This window comes from Macrotis lagotis, chromosome 2, assembly GCF_037893015.1.
Source record: "Macrotis lagotis isolate mMagLag1 chromosome 2, bilby.v1.9.chrom.fasta, whole genome shotgun sequence".
NCBI classification, from domain to species: domain Eukaryota; kingdom Metazoa; phylum Chordata; class Mammalia; order Peramelemorphia; family Peramelidae; genus Macrotis; species Macrotis lagotis.
In genome coordinates, this window is record NC_133659.1 from 60541330 (window position 1) to 60562702 (window position 21373).

At 34.8% G+C, this 21373-nt stretch overlaps 1 protein-coding gene across 17 annotated transcripts in view; it reads left to right on the forward strand.

Annotated features, from left to right (window-relative positions):
- The window catches only part of DCAF6 (DDB1 and CUL4 associated factor 6), a 167328-nt gene that overhangs the window by 50234 nt on the left and 95721 nt on the right, over positions 1–21373 (forward strand). For all 17 annotated transcript variants that reach the window (XM_074221923.1, XM_074221927.1, XM_074221928.1 and 14 more), the window contains exons 4-8: positions 1521–1706; positions 5399–5512; positions 12028–12163; positions 15683–15897; positions 20496–20589. In XM_074221923.1, the coding sequence (XP_074078024.1) occupies positions 1521–1706; positions 5399–5512; positions 12028–12163; positions 15683–15897; positions 20496–20589 (745 nt within the window). The remainder of the gene's footprint in view (positions 1–1520; positions 1707–5398; positions 5513–12027; positions 12164–15682; positions 15898–20495; positions 20590–21373) is intronic.

Here is a 21373-nt window from a genome sequence, read left to right on the forward strand (position 1 = left end):
CATTTTACATGTAGTTTCTTCCTTTTCCCTCAAAACAACTCTGTGAGGTAGATATATTATTCCCATTTTACAGATAAGAAAACTGAGGCAAACAGAGGTTCAATGACCTTCCCAGGAGTCATATAACTAGAATCTGGATTTGAATTTAGATCTTCCTGGTTCTAGGCCCAGTGCTCTATCTCTATTAAGGGGAAATGAAAAAAAAAACTAAATCTTATAAAGCATTAAAGCACTGTACAAAAATTATTTACCTAATAAGACTAATCTTCAGATGGAAACACCTTTAAACCATCATTGTGAAGTTACAATACTAGCCCTGGACATGTTAGAAATTATAGGGAAGGCCTCTGTTTTGGAGTTTGGATGATCCCTCTTAAATATCTCCTTAACTACTGGAAGCTGGGTTGTGAGAGAGTTCCCTGAGGGAATCCCATCTTATGAGCCAGGCAGATGTTAGAAACTCTTATAGTTTCTTACTGTACTTTTATTAGGGGGCATGAATGAATGAAGTAGTGTTACATTTCTGAAAGTCCCCAGTCTCTGGAGTGTAAGATAGTCATCTAGGCTTCTCAGTCAGCCAGCATTTATTGAACCCTTATTATATGATAAGCCCTAAGAGACAAAGGAAGGCAAACTCATTTCTTGACCTCAAGTCAAGGTACTCAGATTCTAATGGGAATCAACATGCAAACAATTATATTGTGCAAGATCTTTCCAGTGTAAATGGAAAGGTTACTTTCCACATTTTTTTTTGATCCTCTTGTCAGTCTTGCAAAGGGAAGTGTATTATTATTCCCATTTGACAGATAAGGAAATTCAGGCTGGAAGCACAAGTGACCTTCCCATGATCACACTGCTAGTCAGAGTCAGAGGCAGATGAGATGGAGGGGTAAGTCCTGCAGTGGGATATGAGCTGAAGGAAGCCAGGAGGTAGAGGTGAGGAGGGACATTATTTCAGGCTTGGAGAACAGCCAATCTGTGGGAGAGACTGTAAAAGAATCAGAGTAATAGAGAGGAATAAAATGCATGGATATTGGAAAGATAGGAGGGGTCAACTTGTGAAGGTCTTTACAGAGGGTTTGGAGGTAATAGGGAGCCACAGAAATGAATTTGAAGAATGACTTGGTCAGAACTATGCTTTGATAAAATCTCTTTGACAACTCAGTGGAGAATAGGTTGGAATGGGCATAGAAGTGAGATGGGGAGACCAACAGAAAGTTGTTGTCATAGTCCAGGCATGAGGTAAGTGAGCCTGCACCAGGATGGTAACTGCGAGGAAGAAAAGGGGATGGCCACAGATTAGGGTATATTTTCTGTTATGGGGGAAATACATTTTATCTGTTTAATATCTCAGGTTTTATGTAATTATTGTAGTCATTAGAATAAAACTTAATATCTTAGATGTAAACCATGAATGTGAATTTGACATGGGAATATTAATCTTAACTAGATTTTTATATGAACAACTATAAAGAATATATAAGAAAAATTTATAGAGAATCTTTCTTTTTGTCTTCTAGGTCTTGACAACAATTCGTTCAGGACATAGGGCAAATATATTTAGTGCAAAATTCTTACCCTGCACCAATGACAAACAGATTGTATCCTGTTCTGGAGATGGAGTAATTTTTTATACTAATGTTGATCAAGACGCAGAGACCAACAGACAATGTCAATTTACATGCCATTATGGAACTACCTATGAGGTACACATGTGATGGTTATATGAAAGTCTTATTTTAGTCTGATATGGAAGGAAAATAAGAATGGAAAGCTCATTTTGGCCCAAGAAATCAGAAAAAATGACCAGCTATTCTAGGTGGTTCCTCAGTTTTGTATTATTTGCCAACAGTTAAATTTTATATTTTTTTTGTTTAGATAATTAAAAGTTTAATCGTTTTTTTCCTTGCATTTTTCATGCCAACTAATACTGACTTGCCCTCTTTTCTCCCTAATCATGCCATGGGCTTTGCTGACTGCTGTCTTTATTTACTATTCCTATTCGTGGAATGATTTCCCTTCTTCCTCTTTATTAAGTTCCGGCTGTTCTTTCCCATTTCCCAGATGATGATGATGATGACCTTTTTCCACTCAAATTTCATACAATATTTGTTTTCCAGTAGCATAATGCCTAGCACATAGTATGCCCTTAATAAATTCTTATTGATTTTCATATCTCTAAAATATCTATTTTTTTTACCTTTCTGTGATAGCTACAACTTTTTCTCTACACCTAGTAAGGGATAATCTGCTAAACTATAGGAGGAGAGAAATTGTTTATCTTTTCATATTTATAAAGTTAAACTTTTTATCTTGTCTAGATTCCTTCATATGTATATCAGTTTGCTATGAAGTCATAATTCTTTATTACTTATGGATATTAAATGAGGAAGCAGTTAGGTGGCTCAGGGGATAGAGTGCAGGGCCTGGAATCAGGAAGATCTGAGTTCAAATCCAGTCTCAGACAGTTATTAGCTGTGTGATTCTGAGCAAGTCACTCAATCCTTGTTTTAATCCACCAGAGAAGGAAATGGCAAATCACTCCAGTATCTTTGCCAAGAAAACTCCAAATGATGTCATGAAGAGTCCAGTAACTGAAATGACTGAACAACAGCAGCAATTGGTGGAATGATCCTAGGATTAAGGATTCTAGTAAAAATAAATATGTATTGAGTATTTATACTATACAAACAAAAGGATAATTACATTTCATGATTATGGTTAGGGAGGAAGAGAGTTTTGTATTTGCAGTGGGGTTGGGAAGAAATCACAATTCTTAATTGGGTAGTTGGGGAAAGCTTTATTGAAATGTGAGTGTGTACAAAGAAAGAGGCAGCAAAGAAAAAAAGGCCCAACTCTAGCTAATCATCTTAAAACCAGGTTTCTTGTGAAATAACGTGGCAACACAAAGATTGAAAACTACAATGTCCTTATTTAAATCCCACATTGTTGTGCCCCAAAATCTGTGCCCTAAAAGCTTTGTATCCTCTTTAGCCTGAATGTTACAATGGGATTGGAGTGGCTGCTTCAATGCCTCTTACCCTGGCTAAGAAGAGGCTCCCAGTTCTCTGGGACCTGGAGATTTCCTGAGGAGGCAACAGAGGGAAGAAAGAGTGCAGGGAGTATCTGCCTTGAGAAGAAGAATTAAAACCTAAACTCTAGATGAAACTGGAGATCCCTCATCTTTGACTTTAAACCTAGCAAGAAACAAAAGCTCTTAGAAGCTTTGAATTCAGTTACAATAACTATTTAAATAATGCTTTCTTTCTATGCAAGGTGCTGTGCTACTTTTGTTATTGTTATTCAGTCATTCAGTCATGTCCAGTTCTTCATGACCCCATATCCATACATGTATGTAACTAGCTAGCTAGCTAGACAAGAGTTTGGGGGAGGTTTACTTTAAAATGATAAGGGTTGAGAGAGAAAATTTTTATTGAACCTTCTCAGCAACTGAGGAAATAAAACTACTTGTTTTTCTATAGGTAAAAAGATCCTACTGCTGGTCTTAATAGCATAGTCTCATAATTGGAATGCCATTTAAGCCAGCCTACATCTAGCCAACTTTTGCTTGAAGACCTTAAGTGAAGGGGAACCAACTACTTTGAAACAACTATACCATTTTCAGCGAATTCTTATTGTTAGAAAGTTATTTGCTTGAACAAATCTAAATTTGTCTCTATCTGTTCTATTCATTGCTCAAAGTTCTGTCCTTTTAAACCAAACAGCACAACTCTAATATCTCTTCCAAATGACAACCCTTAAAGTACTTGAAGACAGAATATGTGCCCTCTAAAATCTTATGTTCTCCAGGCTGAGTACACCCAATTCCTCTATCCCTGGATATCAAGTCTTGCTTAAACACAACTTTCTCTGATGGCACATTATTACACTGTTGAATGAACTTCTAATTGACTAAAACCCTACTGAAAGGGATTTTTTAAAAGTCCACTTATTTTTATTAAATTTAATATTAATGAATTTGACCCAGAGTTTGAATCCCTCCCAGCTAAGTGTCAATTCTATCATTTAGCAGGTGCCTTCTATGTACCAGGCATTGTGCCAAGCACTGGAGATGCAAAAATGAACATGAGAGCCTCTGCCTTGTTCCTGAACCCAACAGATGTTCAGAGACCATGTTCTTACAACTATACAACTGAGCTTGACTATCCTATTCTGGATCCAAGTGACTGCAGGGTGTACAGACCACTTTATTTTAACTCAGACCACTAGATCGTGCCTCCAGCCCTCCTTCCTGGTCACTTTCTTGCCATCTACCATGGCTCTGGGATATATAATCAAATACATTCTATCATTGCTGATGTTAATAAACTCTCCAGTGAAAACATTCATCATCTCTATGATTTTCACATTCTATTGTGATAACAGAAGTTGCTTGAACACAGGGATGATCTTGCCTGTATAATTGTATCTCTAGAAATTGGTATAGTGCTCAAAATCTATTAAACGTATAATAAATGCTACTTTAATTCACTCTTCTGTAAATTTGCAAATTGGATAAGTATGCTGCCAGTGCCTCATTCCCAGACACCCATAAAAAATGTTCACTGGATCTCACTACACTAGACCTCCTACCAAAATGACTGAAAAACACTTGCTGATGATTCTTTTTTTTAGAAAGATTTTATTTATTTTGAGTTTTACGATTTTTCCTCTATTCTTGATTCCCTCCTCCCAACCCCCACAGAAGGCATTCTGTTAGTCTTTACATTGTTTCCATGGTATACATTGATCTAAGTTGAATGTGATGAGAGGGAAATCATATCCTTAATGAAGAAAGATAAGTACTAAGTGTATTAAAGTATATAAAGTATAAGTGTATAAAGTATATAATAAGATAACTTTTTCCCCCCCGAAATTAAAGGTAATAGTCTTTGGTCTTTTTTCAAACACCACAATTCTTTTTCTGGGATACAGATGGCATTCTCCATCTCAGCCCAAAATTGTCTCTAGTTGTCCCTAGTGCACTGATGGAATGAACATGTCCATCAAAGTTGATCATCATCACCCCCACTGATGATTCTTTTCAACCATTCTTTTTTATCATGTAAATATTTTTTCCAATTATATACAATGATAGTTTCTATCAATAATTTTTTTACAAGGCTTTGAGTTTTACAATTTTTTCCCCTCCCTCTCTCCCTTCTCCTCTCCTCCCCCCAGCAGAAGGCAGTCTGATACAGGCTTTACATTTGCATCCATAATAAGCATAGATTGAAAATTAATTTTCTTTCAACCATTCTTAAGAGACCTCATTATATTGTGATAAATCAAAGATTCATCTGGAAAGATTTTTATCAGTATATCCTCCTACAGCTATCATAATGGAACCTATTACAAGTGACTATACATAAATAAATGTGTTCTTTTTAAATTTCAGATTATGACAGTACCAAATGATGCCTATACTTTCCTTTCTTGTGGTGAAGATGGGACTGTTAGGTGGTTTGATACCCGTATCAAGACTAGTTGTACGAAAGAAGATTGCAAAGATGTAAGAATCAAATTTAAATGAAAAGATTTCAGAAATAATAGATTTTTAAAAATTAGTTAACAGGCATATTGCATTTTATGTATTTATGTATTTTAAAGAATTGTGGAAATTAGCATTCTTTACTTCCAGGGTTCAAAGTATTCATAGTTGAAATCCTATAACAATTAGAGATTATAAAGCTAGTAAGATAATATAGTGGTATATGTGCCTCCATTTTTACAAAAGAGGAAATTGCACCCCAGAGAAGTTAATTGACTAGACCAAGGTCACCTAAATAATTAGTAACAGTCCAGGGCAATCATTTTATATCTCCTTACCTCTGCTGTGCCATAAAACAGGACATAAAACAGCATTTTTTTGCTAAATTATGCCAGTAATGATTGGTTTAGTTTCCTTACCCGAAGCTTCTAAATGAATTTAACTTTTTAAAAAATTCTGTCATTTTTATGCCTTATGAACGTCTTTATAAGATAAAGATAAACTTTTAAAATAAATAAAAAATGAATCCTATATTCAGTCTAATTCAGAATTGTGAAGGAAAATAATTTTACTTAACACTTTAAACTCTACATCATAAAAGAAGTTTATCAATTACTTCTAAGTGTAAAACAAAATTTATATAACTAATGACTTTTTTTTTAAATTCTGAGACACCGACGAATGGGGATAAGGAATTAGTGTTTGATCATCCATATATGAAGAAACCTAGACTTAAAGTTAGACTATGGCATAAGAGTAACTAAAATTATCAACATGAGGACTACTTTAAAAATGTGTTTCAGATTATCTCAGTTGGTATAATGTATAACATTTTGTTTTTGGATAGTGCCAGTCATTTTCAATTAGCTTTTCTCTGGAAATGTGACAAAATAACAAAAGAAATTTTATTTTTGAGTCTTCATTTGATTTTTTTCTGTTAAAGATACTTTATAGTATAACAGGATTGGTCATTTATAGTATAAAACTTAAGTTACAGTCAATTCTCAATTATCTGCTCTGAGGATTGTATGGGGAAATGTTCCCCCAATCACCACTTCCTTAGTTAAAGCAAAACGTCCTCTCTCCCGGGAAGATGGAGTTAGGTCTCCAGGTTTCTTCTACAAACAAGACAAAATAATGCTCCAAGGTTAATGTAGAAGCAAAAATAAACAAGAAGTGGAGTAGAACAGTGATCCTCTTTCAGTTGACAACTGAAGAAGACCCAAGGAAAGAGCCTAAGGAAGGAGGAGAAGATTGAAGGACCCTTTGCTGTCAAGGGAAGGCAGGCCCAACTGTGCTGCTAAGACTGGTTTCGAGGCTGCTGCTTAAAGTGAGAAGAGCTAGCATACCCCCACCTAATGCACAAGCAGTGGGGTGGGAAGCTGCTGACTGTACACACTGGAGAGCTGCCTTCCATTCTGGTCCAGAGGGGAGAGAATGAAAGGTTTCAGCCACTGGAAGAGCAAGAGCATTTTTAGTATAGTGTGACTGGGAGTCCTAGCTATGGTTTAGAGGGGGAGAGGAGTGTCAAGGTTGGACCCTGAAATAAAACACAGAAAATAACAGTAATAAAGACTAGACGTGCCATCCCCCATACCCTTGACTAAAGGTGATTATAATAACAAGCTACTAAAAAAATAAAAATAATAAAAGTAAGCAAAGGAGAAAGAAACCAACTAGAGATAGGTACTATGAGAATAGAGAAGACCTGGGTTTGTTTTCAGAGGAGGATAGCAAAAAAAGCGGTTCCTACCCCAAAGGACAACATCAAATGTCACAAACTCAAAAAAAAAAAAAAAGTATTTTTGAGGAGTTTAAAAAGCATTTTAAAAATGGAATAAGGAAGATTGAGGAACAATTAGGAAAAAATAAGAACAATCCAAGAAAACCAAGAAAATTATAAGAAACAAGTTGATCAATTAAAAAAAGAGATCCATAATTTTAAGGAAGAAAACAAATCTTTGAAAACTATAATTGGGCAAGGGGAAGTGAGTGACCTTATAAGACATCAAGAAATCATAAAGCAAAAAGAATGAAAAATAAAAGAGAAAGTGAAATATAGGAAAAGCCACCAATCTGGAGAATAGATCAAGAAGAGAAAATCTAAGAATTATTGAACTACCTAAAAGCTATAACCTGAAAAAGAATCTTGATACATTATTGAAAAAAAAAGTGAAGAAAATGTCCTGAAATGTTAGAACAAGGGTATAAAATAGAAATAGAAAAAAAATCCACTGATTACCATCTGAAAGAAATCCAAAGATGAAAACCTACAGGAATATTATATCCAAGTTTCAAAACTCCCAGATTAAGGAGAAAATAGGAGCAACAAGAAAAAAAATTACTGTGGAAACACAGTTAGAATTACACAAGCCCTAGCAGCTGCTACACTAAAAGACCATAGTTTTTGGAGCACCATTTATTGAAAAGCAAAAGAACTGGGGCTGTGGCCAAAAATTACCAGCAAAGTGTAATCTTGAATGGAACAAAAAAACAACATTCAGTGAATTGACAGATGTTAGGGTTTTATTGCAAGAAGACCAGAACTTGATGAAGAGTTTGTCAGCTCCAGGAGAATTATAAAGTAAACATCAGAGACCAATTAAAAGGGATTCAATAAGTTCAAACTGTTTATGTTTCATTCAGGGAAATGTAATCTATATTCTTAAGACTGCCATTAGTACTTTGATATTCAGGGAAAGGCTGGAGCTGAGTTGAGTATGATCGGGGGGAGAGGATGTTGTATAAAGCAAAATTATGTAGGAAAAGGTAAAAAACCCTATTGTCTCATACAAATGGGGTACAAGCAGAAAAAGGTTGGGTGGAGGACTGGTGGTGCTAGTAAGGTATAAAAGCCTTTTAAATTTATAAAGAAATAAGCTGAGGGATGGGGAGGCCTATAAGAGTATAGAATTAGGAAGATGGGGAGAGGAAAAAAGGTGGGAGGGAGTAGAATAAAGAATAGAAGGGTTAGGAAAGAAAAGGATAAAGGCAGATTTCTTTAAAAGAATATGAATTAGGGAGGCAATGGTTAAAAGTAAACCAGAGGAAGGATAGGGTTAAAAGGCTGAGAATGTCAATAGTGAGGGAAAATAAGATGGAGGAAAATGCAAAAGTGGCAATGATAATTTTGAATGTGAATGGGATGAATTTTCAAACAAAATGAAAATAGCAGAATGGATTAAAAATCAGAATTTGATACACATTTTAAAACAAGACACACACACAGAGTAAAAATAAAGGGCAGAACTAGATTGTATTGTATGTCAGCTGATAAAAAAACAGGAGTAGCAATCATGATATCAGATTTAAATAAAAGAGACAAACAGGAAACTATGCTATGATAAAAGGCACCTAGATAATGAAGCAGTAGCAATACTAAACTTACATGCACTAAATAACAGCTTTTAAACTTTTAAAAGAAAAGTTAAATGAATTACAGGTGAAAATAAGTGACAATAGTAGGGGACTTCCGCTCTCAGAAATACATAAATCTAGACAAAAAATAAATTAAGAAAGAAGTTATGGTAGTGAATGGAATTTTGGATTAGATGATATGACAGATATTTCAAGAGAATTTAATAGAAATAAGAAGGAATATACATTTTTCTGAGCTATATATAGTTATCTGCAAAAATTAGGGCATAAACATTTATAGCTAAAAACTGGAAAGCAGAAATAACATTTTCTTTACAGTGTAATGCAATAAAATTATATTTAATAAGGGTTCATGGAATAACAGAAAAAACTAATTGGAGACTAAACAACTTAATCTTAAGGAATGTATAAGAACAAATAATAACAAGTAGTTATTTCCTTAAGTAAAATGAAAATAATGAAACCACATTTCAAATGTACTATAGTAAAAGCAATAATTAGAAGAAAAATTATATCTTTGAGTGCTTACATCAATAAAAAGGAAAGAGTAAATGAATGAATTATGCAATTTTTAAAAACTAGAAAAAAGGACACATTAAAAATCTCCAATTAAACACTGAATTGGAAGTCCTAAAAATTAAAGGTGAAATTAATAAAAGTGAGTGTAAAAAAACCCATTGAATTAATGAATGAAATTATTAATTAGTTGATATTACAAAAAATCAATAAAGTAGTTAAAACATTCGTTAGTAATAATGTTATTAAGAGTTAAGAATTATGAAAAATAATTGACTAAGGAATTCAATTTAGTGAATAATATAAGACTATCAGGATAACTGAGGAAATTAACTTTTCAAAGGAAAATGTTAATACACCAGGTTAGTGAAAGAGCAAAGGAATCATAGTGAATATGATCAGTCATTAGATGAAGGTGCTTTACAGACATCCTCTCAAGGTACTAATATTGAACTTTAGTATAACAAATATTTGTTGTATTTAAACAATCCCTTAACCCTCACTGCCTCGAATCCAGGGCCATCTCTGGTCATCCTGATTCATATCTGGCCACTGGACCCAGGTGACTCCAGAAGAGAGAATAAAGCTGGTGAATTAGTACAGCCCCCTTTCACTCAGATCCAAATCACTTGCTTGTTGTCATTGCATCACCTCCCTGATGTCATAGTTGTCTTCAAGAATGAAGGACAGAGGGGTGGCTAGGTGGCGTAGTGGATAAAGCACTGGCCCTGGAGTCAGGAGTACCTGGGTTCAAATCCAGTCTCAGACACTCAATAATTACCTAGCTTTGTGGCCTTGGGCAAGCCACTTAAGCCCATTTGCCTTGCAAAAACCTTAAAAAAAAAAAAGAATGAAGGACAGTGGGGTGGCTAGGTGGTGCAGTGGATAAAGCACCAGCCCTGGAGTCAGGAGTAGTACTTGGGTTCAAATCCGGTCTCAGACACTTAATAATTACCTAGCTGTGTGGCCTTGGGCAAGCCACTTAGCCCCATCTGCCTTGCAAAAATCTAAAAAAAAAAAAAAAAAAAAAAAAACGAATGAAGAACAGGGCCAGCTAGGTGGATAGAGCACCTGATCCTGGAGTCAGCAGGACCTGAGTTCAATCCAGCCTCAGATACTTAATAATTACCTAGCTGTGTGACCTTGGTTACCTAGCTGTGTGACCTTGGACAAGTCACTTAACCCCTTTGCCATGTAAAAACAAAACCAAAAAAAGAATGAAGGACAAACATCATCATCATCTTCTGAACTGTAATGAGCAATGGTCCTACTGCAGAGGCAACTTTTTATGCTTCTGTAACTAGGAAGGATTTTTTCAAATGAAGAGGGAATAGGGAAAATATATAATAGGGGAAATTATCAATAATACAATGTCTTATATTTTACTATATGTACAATAAAAATGTTACAAGCACTCTTTAAATTTAAAATGATCGGAATGCTTCATCTGAGGCAACCAAGAACATCTCCTTACTGGGAAGATTGTTATACATCTGCTTTCATTACTAACTTGGTGTTTAGACCAGGGGGTTAATCTAATAGTTTTTTGCATTATTGACATATTTCAAGACCACTGCCTGTTAAACGATTATAGGAGAATTATACATTCATGGCTAAAGAATGCAATAAGTACCTGTTAGTAGCCATCTTAGTAACCATAACTTCTTAGTAACCATAACTTCTTTTAATAGTTTGAGGAGACTTTTTTCCTAAAGTATTTCAACAAATTGGAATAAACAGTTTTTCTTAACTCCTGATTCAACATAGCTCAAATTCAAGAGAATTTTTTCTTCCTTTGTCTGTAGATTGCTTTTCCTATATCAAAGTCAAATGTTTTGGGGTGATGTTTTTTTTTTGACATTTTTGATCTCATTGTTCTAGTGAGCAAACAGCAAGATACAATAAAGATCACAGCATTTGTAGAAAAAATAGCTGAATTGTGTCCTGATTTCCGTTTACCAACAATGTGACTTTAGGTTAAGTCACTTAACTTCTCTGAGACTTAGTTTTCTCATTTGTACAGTGAGCTTGCCTTAGCTCAGCTACTTAATGAACATATAAAACACCTTATAATCATAAACTATTACTTAAATGTAAGCACATTTCAGTGCACATTTAGTGTTTTTACTTGAATTTATTATATTAGAAATCATATACATCATATTAGAAATTAATTTTAAGGGGCAGCTAGGTGGCGCAGTGGATAAAGCACCAGCGCTAAAGTCAGGAGTACCTGGGTTCAAATCTGGTCTCAGACACTTAATAATTACCTAGCTGTGTGGCCTTGGGCAAGCCACTTAACCCCATTTGCCTTGCAAAAACCTAAAAAATAATTAATTTTAAAATGAAGATCAAGAAATTTTAAATAAAATTCTTTGGAAAGATAAAACATGACTGTATATGAAAAAAGTTAAGCAAATATATATTCTACTGCTGGGAATGAAGGCATCAGAAGCAGTTTGATAATACCAGTTCAATTCATTTTTAATATGTATCTGAATTGTCCTTTTTCTGACATGCTAAATTTAAGTATCTATGAGAAAGCAAATTTTATTTAAGGAACAGGTAATAGTTTTAAAAATATTTTGTTTCTACTGACAAACATTTTACAAGTACTGTTATTTTGCCTTTTTTTTTAAAAGGACATTTTAATTAACTGTCGGCGTGCTGCTACTTCTGTAGCTATTTGCCCTCCAATACCTTATTATCTTGCTGTTGGCTGTTCTGATAGCTCTGTACGAATATATGATCGACGAATGCTTGGCACAAGAGCCACAGGTAAGAGATGTAAATTAGATATAGCATGGTAAATTTTTGATAGGTAACTTTAGTTTTGCAACTTAAGGTTTGTGACATATTTGAAAATTTCATGGTCACTTTAGTTGGTAATAAAATTCAGTGTAATTGGCTTTTCTCCACTGAAGGCTTACTCTAGTGTTACACTGTGGCATGGAGGTGACACAATGGAGAGCCAGTTCTGGGAGGTCCTAACATTTTTTAAAGATTCACCTTTGGTCTTTGGTTCTGTGTCCTGAGAACAAGACTAGTTAAGTTTGGGAGGGTTTCTTGACAGATGGTTCTCCATAGTTTCTGGATTAATAGTTTGGGGCTTTGGCAACCTATGAAGGTTCTCTACTAAGCCTTAGAGAAGTTGTAATCTAAATCTGAAGCCAATGAAAATGAAAATAAATAAACTTGATGTGCTTTAAAGTAGCAACTTGTTCTAAATATTCAGGGATGATTCTTTGAGTGACTGCTCAGACACTATTTTCCAATTAACACACTGGAACATGATAATGGTTTCTGTTTGTTAAAAAAATTTTTTTAAAACTTTGGAGTTTCCTTCATATTTATGTTAGCTAGGTTTACTTATATCTATTTCTTTTTTGCCATTTTTTGACCAGGTAACTGGTAGGATCTATGGTGAATTAATAAACCAACAGATTGTTATTATATTGCATGTTTCAGGTACGATTCTAGGCATTAGGGAAACAGTCTCAAAGAGTTTATACTCTAATTGAGTACATTTTAACTAGTAGCTGTATATTGTGAACTGGAAATAAGCAATGGGATACATTCTAGGCATGGGAGAAAGTTGACATGACAAAGTCTTAGAGAGAAGCAAAGCTAAGACTTCTTTGGCTGGGTCTCAGAGTAAGGGCCTGGGGAAGGGTAAGGGGAATAATGAAAGTATTCAGGTGAAGTTGTGAAGGGCTTTAAAAACTAAATGGAAGAGTTAACATTTGATTATTGAGGTAGTAGGAGAGTTACATGGTTAGATCATCACTTAAGATCTTTTTACCAGTGTTCACCATATGTGGGAGCATGGAGAATGGACTCGAGTGTAACAAGAATTGAAATAAGGAAACCAGGGGCATCTAGGTGGCTCAGTGGATAGAGCACCAGCCCTGGAGTCAGGAGTACCTGAGTTCAAATCCATCCTCAGATACTTAATAATTGCCTAGCTGTGTGATCTTGGGCAAGTCACTTAACCCCACCGCCTTGCAAAAACCAATAATAATAACAATAACAATAACAATACCATTTAGGAGCCAGCATAACAATTTAAGTGCAAGGTGCTAAGGGCCTGAACTAAGATGGTTGAAAGTGAATAGAGAGAAGGAATGTTATGGAGCTAGAAATGACAAGATTAGTGAATCTAACTTGTCACATCTGTGGAGTGAGCGAGAAGAAAGAGTAAAGAATAATATTGAGATTCCAAAAGGGAGACAGAAGTGAATAAGTTTAGAGGAGAGTTGGGTTTGTGGGAGAAAGGTAATGGATTCTGATTTTTGATGTTTTCAGTTTGAGATACCTCTTGGACATATAGTGTGAAAGATACAGGGGGCCTTGGAATACCAGATAGAAGCTGAAAGAGAGGTGACCTGTGAGTCATCAATAGAGATCTATGGGAACTTGTGAAATCTCTGAAGGAGAGATAAAGGAAGACTTGTAAATATCTCATATGATCTGACTTGATGAATAGAGAAGCACAATAATGAGAGTGCTGAACCTAAAATCTGGAAGATCTGAATTAAAATCTGGTCTCATATGTACTAGCTTTGTGACTCTGGGAAAGTCACCTAAATTCTGCCTCAGTTTCTTCAACTATAAAATGGAGATTATAACAACACCCCCAGGGTTGTTGTGAGGATCAAATGAAATAAGAGATTGTGTACAGAGAAATATAGGTCTACTGTAGAGCCTTGGAGAACATACATATGGATGATAAACCAGTGAAGGAGATTGAAGAGAGGTTAGATGTATAGTAGGACTAGAAGAGAGTCATAGAGATCAAAAAGAAAGTCTGGTAGCAAAGAGTGGTCAGCACTGCCATATATAACATAAGTCAAGATAAGGACTAACAAAAATGCACATCTGATTTGACATGAAAAGTTTCACTTGATTAAAATCTGAAGTCAGATTGCAAAGAATGAAGAATTGAGAATAGAGCAAAGGACCTAGAAGCAGCAAATGCTGGTAACTTTTTTCAGTTTACAAAAAAATTGAGGTAAAATAAAGGACAATAACTGATGGTGGAGTCCAGTGAAGCTTTTTAAAAAGAATGATGGAGGCAAATATAGTAGAAGGCAGTCAGGATGAAGATAGTAGATAGGGAGAGGTTGAAGATGATGAGAGAAAAGAGAATGATGAAAGATGAGATGTGCTGGCAAAAAAATTGCTCCAGTATCTATTTAGCAATATGCCTGCTGTTGGTTAGCTAACTTAGTTAAAAATTTACTGCTTTTGATGCACTCTATGGCCATGGACATGACTCTGTGCACTCTATATATACTGTACTAATAGAAGAAAACCAACCATAACTAAGTGATGTTTTCTTTTGCTACAAAAGGAAAATATTTTATGTTAATGTAATTGAGGATCAAATGGGGCTGACTGTAAAAGATAGGTAAACCCTATCATTGACAATTGTGGTAATGATGAGATCCGAATCACTGGATTATTAGGCTTCTTATTTTAAGCAAAATGTCATCTCATGGAGGATACCTATATAGTGCTTCATATTTACTTATATGTTATGATTGAATGAGTATATTTTCATAAATAAATATGATTGAAGGAAAGATTGCTAATGTTGAAGTTGATTTTAAAATAATGAAATGGCACACATATTGATTATGTCTACTTAAGGAATACAGGTATAATTTCAGTGCTTCAGTTTGTCAAAATAAAGTGCATTTTTCATTTTTTTACTATTTAAATAGTAAATATCATCCATACTCTTAATACATGATGGTTTCTTCCAAATGTAATCTCATTCAAAAATTCTTTTGCTTTTGCATGAGTATCACCACATTCTATCTGTTATTCTAATACCCAGCTTTGACTTATTTGTTAAAGATAAGATAGATTTAAAATTTTGTCGCTGTTTAGATGATGATACCAGTGTGATTGAAGAATGTATTTGTATGTTTCTCTTACTTAATGTAAAAGAGTTTAATTTAATAAGAGAAAAACACTTCTAATAAAACACTTTTTTGCAATTTAAATGTTTTCCCAATGGCATTAATATTTTATTAGAGATACAACAATTCTCTGCAATTTATTTTTCTTATTCCATGGATAATGTGAGAATATTTAATTTAATTTGCCAATTGAATAAAAGATTACTGTATAAGTAGAATGTTATTTTAAATTTTTTCATTGTATTAGTTTTTATACAGATTAGGTAGAAATTACTTAAATGTTAATAAAGGTTATAATTTAAATGTTTCTGTCTTTTTTGTAACTATATTTATGAAAACGTGAATTTTAAAACTTTTTTTTTTAATTTAGGGAATTATGCAGGTCGTGGGACTACAGGAATGGTGGCTCGTTTTGTTCCTCCCCATCTCAATAACAAATCTTGTAGAGTTACATCTCTGTGTTATAGTGAAGATGGTCAGGAGATCCTTGTTAGTTATTCTTCCGATTACATTTATCTGTTTGACCCTAAAGATGACACAGCACGAGAACTTAAAACCCCTTCTTCTGAAGAGAGGAGAGAAGAGGTAAGAACTTCTATGAATTCTATGAACATTGAGTAATTGTCTTCTTATATGTCTAGTCACAGTGTTTGGGAAGGGGGTAAGAAAGGGACTAGTAATTGGAGATCTGCAAAGGGTTCTGCTACAATGTTTCAAGTGAATTGAGTTTTTTTTTGAAAAATTTTATTTATTTTGAATTTTACAATTTTTCCCCTAATCTTGTTTCCATCCCCCCACCCCACAGAAGACAGTTTGTAAGTTTTTACATTGTTTTCATGGTATGCATTGATTTAAGTTGAATGTGATGAGAGAGAAATTATATCCTTAAGGAAGAAACATAAAGTATGAGATATAGCAGAATTACATAATTAGCTAACTTTTTTTTAAAAAATTAAAGGTAATAGTCTTTGGTCTTTGTTCAAACTTTGTTCAAACACAATTCTTTCTCAGGATACAGATGGCATTTTTCCATCACAGAGATCTCCAAATTGTGCCTGATTGTTGCCCTGTTGGTATAAGCAAGTCTATTAAGGTTGATCACCACCCCCATTTTGCTGTTAGGGTGTACAATGCTTTTCTGGTTCTGTTCATCTCACTCAGCATCAGTTCATGCAAATCCTTCCAGGTTTCCCTGAATTTCCATCCCTCCTGGTTTCTAATTGAACAATAGCATTCAAAATTGAATTGAGTCTTGAAGGAAGCAAGGAATTCTAAAAAAAGGAGGAGTCCAGGCATGGAAATAGCCAGTGTGTTTGATAGCAGAATGCTTTTGTAAATAAATAAGGGAAGAAGGAAAGATTGCTTTTAACATGATGGCATTGCACACATGAAATGCGCACATGTCATTTCCAAAGGTGGTGTTTATTCTTTTAGCCAGCCTCATCAGTCAGTTATCCTAGTCACATGTGGCCCATCACAGAGTTTCCTTCTGATCCTAGCCTGGACTTGCTTCTTTTCAACAATTATAAGCCGTGACTCAGTGAATGTCTTTTCTTTTTTGATTCCAAAGTACAGATATGGCAGCCATCTTGGCCAACTCATATAATGAATCCCCACTTGCAACATACCTAACAAATGGTTATCTAGCCTCTGTAGGACCTATTAAGGGTAGAAAGCCTTCCTTTTCCAGCAGCAGTTCATCCCACTTACAGACACATCTAATTATGTAGAAATGGAGCCTCAGTTAGCCTATAGGGAATATACAAAACACATCTAAACTTTCTTCACATGACAGTCCTTCAGATACTTGAAGACAACTGTCATGTCTCCTTGAGAGTTCTTTTCAATCTTTCCACGCTCAGTTCCTTTAATTGATCGTCATGACATAAATCAAGACATTTCACCACACTGGTTGTCCTCCTGTAGAATATCGTTATTGATATATCCTTCTTAAACTGTGTGCTCAGAAGTGAACACAGTACTTAAGATGAGGTCTGGGAAGAGCAGAATGCACTGGGAAAAATCACTCCCTTTTTCTGGACTATGCCCCTATTAATGTAACCCAAGAGCACATTAGTTTTTTGGCTGTTCCATCATTCTGCTGACTCTTGTCAAGTTTTCAGTACATTAAAACCTTCAGATCTTTTCTAGTCAAACTGCTGTCCATCCTTGTCTCCCACAGCTTTTACTTGGGCAGTTGATGTGTTTTTCTCCAACTGAAAGTATTCACCACTTATCTCTAATGAATTTCATCTTAGTAGATTAAGTCCATTCAACCAGGTTGCATAGTGGAGAGAGTACCAGCCCTAGTGGCAGGAGGACCTCAGTTCAAATCTAGCTTCAGATACTTGACACTTTGTTCCTTGGACAAGTTGCTTAACCTTGATTGCCTCATATCCAGGGCCATCTCCAGTCATCCTAATTCATATTTGGCTACTGAACCCAGATAGCTCTGGAGGAGAAAGTGAGACTGGTGACTTAGCATAGCACAACTCCTCTCCCTCCCCCCACTCAAAGCCATTTCACCTGATTGTCATGGCATCACCTCCCTGGAGTCATGGTCTTCTTTGAGAATGAAAAACAGACATAATTATCATCAGTAGATTCAGCTCAGGAATCTAGCCCATCAGTATCCTTTTGGATCCAAACAGTCCTCCATTATGTTAGCTATCCCTCCCAGCTTTATGTGTCTAATATAAACACGATCTATGTCATTGATAGAAATATGGAGCAGCATAGGGCCAAACTCCCATCCCTGGCACCCACATTAATATTGACTCACTGACTACTCCTTAGCTTATCAAACCACATCAGATTTATTATCTAATCCACATTTCTCAATCTTCTTCACAATATTATGAGACACTTTATCAAAAAATTTGCTGAAATATAGGTTAGACTACATCCACAAAATTTAAACTCAATCCACAACTTACATCCCACCTTCTGTAAACCTTTCGGTCCCCTCAGTGTCCTCCCTCTAGAAGTACTTTTCATATCCATTTGTGTGTATGTTGTTAGACATATAGGTATTCACATGTTGTTTTTCCCTTTGGAGCTCTTTGAGAGAAGACTGTTTTTGCCTTTCTTTACCTCCCCAGTGCTCAGCACAGAGCATACCTCATAGTATGTGATTGATACATGCTACTGATTGATTGAATTGAAATTAACCAGTGTATAATTTCCACATAGACTATTTCCTTTTTTGAAAACTGGAACATTAACTTTCCCTGGTCTTGTAGTACCTCAGTATCACTGATAAAAACTCCACACTGACATCCAGAGAAAGGATCCATTTATTGAATTTTCTAATGAGAGAATAAACTCTAGAAATTTAAGGACTCTCTTTTAATACTAATGATTTTTGTTATTGGTTTAGTAAATTTAGTCTTTTGTAACTTCTGAATAGCTTATAAGATTTCTGCTTTCCAAATCTTAGTTTGGAAATTGGAAATGATCTTGTTATTGGTTTAGTAAATTTAGTCTTTTGTAGCTTCTGAATAGTTTATAAGATTTCTGCTTTCTAAATCTTAGTTTGGAAATTAGAAATGAGGATAATCTCATTTAGGTACATGGACTAAAAGATACTTTTAAAAAAAAGTTCTGCCTCTTACATATATTGACCCTGATCATGTCTCCTAACCTGTTAATGTTCCAGACAATTCTCCCAAGACTATAAGTTGCATTGAAAGTGATAACCCATTTTGTAGGAATATTATCTTCATCTAAGAGTTCTTTATAGCAGTGAAATCATAGATCTGCCTCTCTGACTATTCTTATGAAATATTTTTTTTCATTTCACTTCATTTTTATTCCATTCCCTCTTTTTTATACTTCCTCTCTGTTCTTTTTTCTTCTATTCTGTCTTTTTATTCCCTTATGTTTTTTCTTTCATATTGCTCTTTTTCCTTTGAATTATGCTCTCTCACAATTAAGCTTCCTCTTCTCCCCATATATACTCACATTGTTAGCATTTCATTACATCCTGCCTCAGAAAGAAAATTCCTAACATTTCAAAGATATCAAATTGAAACCACTCTTAATTTGAGGGTCCTAATTAATTAGTTCTGCTCTTTGAGTTTTGAGTCTCTTCTCCCTTAAAATTAGGAAGCATTGTTACATATGTGCTTTATAAAGTATTAAACTACTTCCTTTCAGTTTTAAGAATGATCAGGATGGAAAAAAATCATTAAGGACATTAGGTTTTCAGTAAATGTGCTCTTTGTCATCAGAAATTGAGAGTAGAAGAACATGGGTATCATTAGTGTTGGCAGAAGTTTGGGAGAAGGGGTGGGGATAGGCAATAGAAAATGATAGGACTGTCTCAGAAAGCCATAGCAGTTATGGAAAAAGGGTGAATCAGACTATGGAGGGGGCATGAAAGCAGCCAAATAGCAGAAAGCCATGATCAATGATCATTAACTAAGACTTGGCACATATTCTCCAAGTATGTATTTCTTTTGTGGTTACAGGTGGGAGCAGTTTAAAAAAATGCCATTTTTGTATAGAATGGAAACAATGTAAAGACTTATCAGACTGCCTTCTGTGAGGGCTGGGGGGAGGGAAGCAAGGTTGGGGAGAAAATTGTAAAATTCAAAAAATAAAAAAAGTTTAAAATGCCATTTCAGAGAGAAAGCTAAGTGAAAATTTTTCCAGGAGAGACAAATGCTTTTGATTATTTAGTGAATAAAATAGACAAATACAAAAGAATTGTCCATGGGGGGGGGGAGACAATTAAAGTGAATAAAACCTTAAAGTTGAGCTCACAAATCCCACCTTTCAAGGATGTTAACTGTGTTAGCACAGGAACATACCAATGCTCTAAATCTAAATTGGTTAGGATCTAGAGATTTTTTAAGTTCTTGCTTAGCCCAGTGGCCATGTGTTACCCAAATCTATGCATATGAGAAACAGGATACTAAAAAGTTAGCTGATTAAACCAGTTGAGTATGTACTTGTTATCACCAGAACTGGGTGTGTTGCTTTAGACTTTTAAACTTTCTGTTTCGTTAGTGACCTTTTTAATATTTGATTATTTTCTAACATGTAAAACTGTCGGAGTCTTATTCATTCATGAGCCATTTTAGTATGCTGACGCTTACTAAGGAAGCAAACTAGATAATTATTTCTTACAATTATACAGATTTGAGATTTGTTCAGTGTCCTTCTCCTTGCTTTCCTAGTTAAGACAGCCTCCTGTTAAACGTTTGAGACTTCGTGGTGACTGGTCAGATACTGGACCGAGAGCTCGGCCTGAGAGTGAGCGAGAGCGAGATGGTAATTATCCTTTGAATTTTTAAATCCAGTATCTTTTGGATTACAAAGTATAAATGTGAATTTGTTAATTTTGATATTATTGAAAAGATTAGCCAGAGTTAAAGTAATCTCCATGCAGATCAAGTTGGTTTCTGTGTTCTCTAGTTACCCTCAATTGATAATGCTTGTTTGTACCTGGGGTTGTCATTTGGATAGCAAGTGAAATTACACTAGATAGTTGTAATTGTTATATGCCACTGGTCTTTGCAACTATTATTTCACATTATAATATGTTCATTATATTTTCCTTTTGAGTTTTAATTAAATTTTGAAAAATTTGTATCCTTTTGTGATATTTTTGTCCAAATCGGGTTTTTACAAATATATTATCATCTCATTTGAGCAATCATATTAAACAACATTAGCCAAGAATTACACTCTTGGAGCATAAAGATAAACATTCCTAATACTTCCAACCAGTCTCTGTATAACATGTACTCCAGTATTTGCTCCATTCTTACATACCTTCCAGATCAAAACCAAGTATAGAAAAATGTTAACTCCTTTGTTCTGGACATATTTCTCTAAAGCTACTAAGATAAAGTTAGCTTTTAGCTGCCATGTAACGCTGGTGACTCATTGAATTCTTAATCTACTAAAAATACCTGGATCTTTTTTTACCAAAATTGTTATCAAGTCATACCTACTCCACTTTGTATTGTTTTTTTTTAAATCTATGTATAGAATTTAACATTTATCTTTATTAAATTTTATCTTACTTGATTTGATCCATCTTCTAACCTTT